General features: G+C 39.4%; 1 protein-coding gene across 1 annotated transcript in view; it reads left to right on the top strand.

Moving 5' to 3' along the window:
• The first annotated feature begins 131 nt into the window (after nt 1-131).
• Nucleotides 132-5739, top strand: part of LOC107670051 (gamma-secretase subunit Aph-1b) — a 17297-nt gene continuing 11689 nt past the window's right edge. Inside the window, exons 1-4 of the mRNA XM_016462531.1 lie at nt 132-658; nt 1042-1212; nt 4297-4370; nt 4485-4607. Coding sequence (XP_016318017.1) covers nt 546-658; nt 1042-1212; nt 4297-4370; nt 4485-4607 — 481 coding nt within the window. The 5' untranslated portion in view covers nt 132-545. The remainder of the gene's footprint in view (nt 659-1041; nt 1213-4296; nt 4371-4484; nt 4608-5739) is intronic.

The raw sequence follows: 5739 nt of genomic DNA, 5'->3' as shown, positions 1-5739 counted from the left end.
ATATTCTGTTACACCAAATACACAAAATAATGATCTTTAAAATAGCATCCTATGACCCCTTTAATACCGCGCTGTTTCGTCCCACTTTTGGTATTGACTTTCCATACGTAAACCCGGAAGCGCAAGCCAATCATTTTAAACCAAACAAAAGCCCTCGGAAGTGTTGCGTGTGTTTTTTATTCGGGAAATAGAAACTGAAGATTAAGTTTGAAAATGTTACCAAACAAAGTGCTCACAGAAGAACGACATAACCCGCGCGAATGTAATCGGATTGATTAGCTTTGATGGATCGGTCATTTATTTGTCTGTAAATGAGAATACTGTGCTTCGTCTGTATTGCACCGCTGCAAATGAGAATATCAGATTTAAACTATCTCTATTTTGTGGAGAATTAAGTAAATGTGTGTGTATTATCTACTAGCATTGTTCGTGTTTGCTTTCTCAGCAGTGCTGTGCGTTTGAAGTGTTTCTGCTAGAGCCCGATTGTTGCTCGTTATCTAACCGGACAGCAGCCGGTTCATCACAGAGAAAGCTGTTCGTCCAGAATGACTCTGGCAGTGTTTTTCGGCTGTGCTTTCATAGCGTTCGGTCCAGCTTTCGCCCTGTTTGTGTTCACCGTCGCCAAAGACCCGTTAAGAGTCATCATTCTGATCGCAGGGTGAGTCACGTGATCGAATCTCACTAACATCCTCAAACACACAATGCATTCATACATTAATTATTCAGGCTCATAGAACATACCAAAGTACCATGGTGTTACCCTGGTGGCTCCACTGTACTGTTACAGTGTAAGAGACAGTCATGTAGTAAGGTGGACTTACGAAAGAGACCATGTTAACTTTCAAGATATCTTTCTTTATATAATCTTTAACAAAGAGTTTATGAACATTCAGACTTTTAAAAACAAGCCTGATTTCCATGACATTTCTCTCATTCGTGAAGTCGTAAAGTGTCTCTGCCTTTTAAAGTTTTTAGCAGGCCCTTTAGATGAGCTGGAAGTGGAGAATGTGAGCAGATGGTGCTTGTGTTTGTGTGTTTCAGGGCGTTTTTCTGGCTGCTGTCTCTGCTGTTGTCCTCTCTGGTGTGGTTCATCGCTATAAAGGCCAGTAACTCACAGGATCTCACCCTTCAGAGGGGGCTGCTGATTTTTGGGGTCTTCTTTTCGGTCTTGCTCCAGGAAGTGTTTCGCTTCGCCTACTACAGACTGCTCAGGTGAGACTCTTTATGGCACCACATACATGATAAGAAATCCTCAGTGCCAATCCTGATGATTGCAGCATTATAAATGCACAAGCTATTTTCCATTAGAAACTTCTCTGAACTGTTTATATACACACATGCGGCAGTGCCTAATTAAATGGGCAGTAATTTGCATACTTTTCCCGAACAGAAATCTGAACATTGGATACAATCAAGTCCAAAAGTCTTGTTATATTTTGTTGACGCATTAGAGTTTAAAATACTGAGAAACAGACAGAAAATACAACAGTCATAAAACAATACACTTTCACCATGTTTTTAGGCATGAAATGTTATATAAAACAGATGGATGATATGTGAACAAACCCCTCTGTTAAAACCTTCAGAATATACTATGACGTCACTTTGTAGGCAAAAGCGCGGAAGCGAGTTAGCATTTTAGCACTTCCGGCTCCATCGTCCCAGAGTCAATGGGTTTTCTGAGTGGGATTTTGGTTAAATCCCTAAAATAAGGTCCGTGGTTCACACAGGCTCAAGATACTTTAATGTTTTATTCTATGACATAAAACACACCAGTTACACCCACTCGTGATTTTTTAAAACGGTTACATTTCTTAAAAAAGACGGTTGCTAACAAGTTGCTAAATGGGACTACAGGCGCTGTCGGAGACATTAAACGTCATCACGCCGAACAGTTCATCAGTTTACAGTAATTTCCAGTCGTAGTATAATTTGTAATACAATTACCGTATTGGCCCGAATATAAGACGACCCTGATTATAAGACGACCCCCCTTTTTCCAGATGTACCTTTTGGAAAAAGGCTTTTTAAAAACCAAATCTTGTTTTTTCTCAGTAAAACACATTTTGTCTTCAATTATTTTCATATTGCATATTTTTCCTATTTTAATTTTAGTTTTGAAAGTATGGTAAAAACTGTTAAAATGTACCAACAATCCCATTTAAAAAATATACCCTTTTTGATATACCATTAAAAAAAAAAAAAAAAACAGGTAGCCCATCTGAATTAGGACATTTAGGCTATCCATCTAATAGTAGCCTACCAAAATCTTATTAACAGTAGAAGTTAAATCTTACTGTAGTCTTCAAATCTGGGTACTGTCTTACGTTTTAAAATCACAAAGGGAGTTTGGTCCCATCAGGCTAACGTGACAGTCACGACTCGTGCAGCTGTAAGGTTTTCTTTTTCTTTTGTTTTTACTCGCGATCTTTACAACACGCATTACATTACGTATTTCATGGCTCACTCGTTTTACGCGTATTTGGCGCCACCTATTGTTGTGGGTGTATTATTGACATGTCAAAGTCTAGACCCTGAATATAAGACGACCGCGTTTTTTCAGATGTATTTCCAAGAAAAAACATCGTCTTATATTCGGGTCAATATGGTAACTGTAGAATAACCAATTAATAGTTTCCCGCATTTTATATTGTTGGTCGACGATGTTTTTTGTTTTGCCCTGAAATGCAACACAAGTCTTCGGCTGGAAGATGCTCGTTTTATCGCTTTCTACTGATGCGGAGACTCTGGGTTCATAAAGTAAACTCATATTACGATTATTCCATGTAAACACCACATTTAATGGCTTAGTTGCGGTGAAAGTGAAACTTTAACGATGCATAGTGCTTAAAGCCACGTTAAATTTAAATGTTTACGGCCACATGAAGCAGTTACGGAGCAGATAGATTGAGGATTTTCTAGAAGCAAGGATAAAATAACATTTTGTGTAACTCACCCACCCTAACAAAGCTGAAATGTGGTACTTTATTCACTAAAATAAGTTTAATCTTACTATATCCAAAAACTCGCTCACTCTGCTGTTATTTAATAGATTAAATGCACTAGAATTTTATTGAATAGTTCGTGGAGACACGTTTTTCATTAAAATATTCATATTAATCAAGGATTTATTAACTTTTAATGCACCTTATTTCGAAATGTACAGAAATACGTGCTTTCATATGTCCCTTAGTTGATTATTTCATTTATTCGCTATACTATTTATTATTAATGTCTCATTTCAGTTTTAGTTGGGCTCTAGTTTTGTATTTATTCCAGTTTATATGAAAAGGTTCATGTAGCGTGGATTAAAATTCATATACAGAGTAAATCCTTTTCACTGACTACATTAAAATAAGTTTGAAAAGTTGTGGGAAGCAGGTGTTGGTGTAACAGTGTAAAAGGCGAGCGACCGTGGTGCTGTAGTTATGGAAAAATCCTATAGGCTTTTTGTGGAGGGCACCAGTGCGATGCTAACAGCCGATCTGCCTGCAGAGTGACGTCATAGCTCCCCCACTCTATAGCTGGGATTTCTGACTGCAAGAGATAAAGAGCTCATTTTGAGAAAACAGCCTTTAAAATATATGTATTGTAGTTGGAATCTACAGATGTTGTGTTTTCTTTTCATTAGTCATGCTGTGGAAGCAAAATAGCCCAAAAATGCATGAAAACATAATTTTGCCTGTACAGAAGAGATGCCATGATTTTGGAATTCGTTCTGATATAATAAAGCAATAAGCCCCGTGAAGCCGTGGTTTACAGTGAATTTATAACGGCTAAGGGGCGTTGTTAAGCACTGTTAGTGGCTAAAAACCCCGTAGCTGTTATAAATTCACTGTAAACCACGGCTTCACGGGGCTTATTGCTTTTATAAAACGGTTATTCCATATACGTAGTAAGGTTTCACAGAATAAAACAGAGCAAATAAAGTGTAATGATATTAATAAAAACAGTATTATTCCACCAAACAATGTAGCTCCTCAGAAACAGTTGTGGTTCCAACAAAGTGGTTGCCGAGCAACACACAGACGTAAACAAAGGTGTGTGTTTGTAGAGTAATTTACAACAGCTTCGAACGAGGCTCAGCCAATCAGAATCAAGGACCGGAACTCTCCGGTTTATAAGGAATAATTTTTGCTTCTTTCAGTTTGTGCTGCTGAAGGCCCCTGTGTTGCTTGTCCAAGTAGTTCAGTCATGAATTGCAAACTCGAGCAGATGCCCTGCTGTCAGTTGTTGTAAGGGAGCTTGGTTCTTTGAAACCGTGATTAATTTTGAACTCTTGTGTTGAATCATCAGGAAGGCCACCGAGGGCCTGGCAGCCATTAGTGATGATGACGGTTCAGCTATTTCGGTGCGACAGATGGCTTACGGTAAACTCTGTCTGTGCTCAGCTGAAAACAGCTTGGTGTTATTGGGTTTCATGTTGCACTCAGGATCACTGGATGGCAGGTTTGATCAGATGTCTCTGTGTGTTTCGTGTGCAGTGGCTGGGCTGGGCTTTGGGATCATGAGTGGTGCGTTCTCAATGATCAACATACTGTCTGACTCTCTGGGTCCCGGGACGGTGGGCATCTTTGGAGACTCACAGTATTACTTCATTATAACAGGTGAGCTCCTGCAAAGCCTCATGGGCCATCAGGACCATTTCCAACATCTTAAACCTTTAGATGTGCCTGTTTTTATGTCAGCATATGACAAAGCACATGACAAGTGACACGAAACCAGTCCTGCTGTTGGGGAGAGATGTATATTATATTTTAATGATGATCAAGTGATTTACAATACACTCACAAAAAAAAAAATTAGGAAAAAAACACAAGACAGCTCTTTTTTGTGACACAGAATAATGTTGTTAAAGGGGTCATATGATGTTTCTAAAAAGAACATTATTTTGTGTATTTGGTGTAATGAAATGTGTTTATGCGGTTTAAGGTTCAAAAAACACATTATTTTCCACATACTGTACATTATTGTTTCTCCTCTATGCCCCGCCTTTCTGAAACGCATCAGACTGTCCTTGCAAAGTTGGAACTGCCCCACTTTATAGAAACTATGTCCTCTTTTGGAAGGCCAAACAAAGTAGTTTCGCTTTCACAACGCAACACACAGCGGCTTGAGTGAGCAGAGGCTTGCAGCAACCACATGTGACGACCCCGGGCTGGACTCCGCTTCGTCCACGGTGAAAGCCGATCCGGTGATCCACAGTGCGAAGTTGATGTATTTCCTCAGCAACCAGCACGGATCAACTCCAGGCATGACGAAGCAGATATCGTCCTCTTTTGGAAGACCAAACAAAGTAGTTTCGATTTCACAACGAAGCACACAGCGTCTTTACGACATGGCAGCGGAAACAACAAAACTACAGCGAGAATAAAAGTTACGCCTTCTTTCTTTGCGTGAACATGTGGGCGGCGTTATGCTAATATTCCCACATAGTGAGGTAGATATGTGGGGGCGTGTTAGAACGAGCCGTTTTAGGTAGGTGTGGCTGACTCTTAACTTTTATAAAGAATATCTCTTTGGATTTGAGACTTTAGTCTTTGCAACTTTACAGATCTTCTTTATGCACCAAGAGCTTGTAACACTCCAAAGAGAAAGGAAAAATTGAAATCGCATCATATGACCCCTTTAAACGTTTGGAGAGGACTTGGTTATCTAAAGCACTAGTTGTCATTCTTTATATGACCAGTAGACGTCAGTAACAGACCAGCTGTTAGGTAGGTGACAAATAACATTGAC

Source organism: Sinocyclocheilus anshuiensis, unplaced genomic scaffold (assembly GCF_001515605.1).
Source record: "Sinocyclocheilus anshuiensis isolate Anshui unplaced genomic scaffold, SAMN03320099.WGS_v1.1 scaffold664, whole genome shotgun sequence".
NCBI lineage: Eukaryota > Metazoa > Chordata > Actinopteri > Cypriniformes > Cyprinidae > Sinocyclocheilus > Sinocyclocheilus anshuiensis.
The sequence above is the reverse complement of the archived record's forward strand: the minus strand, read 5'-3'. Positions and strand labels throughout refer to the sequence as shown.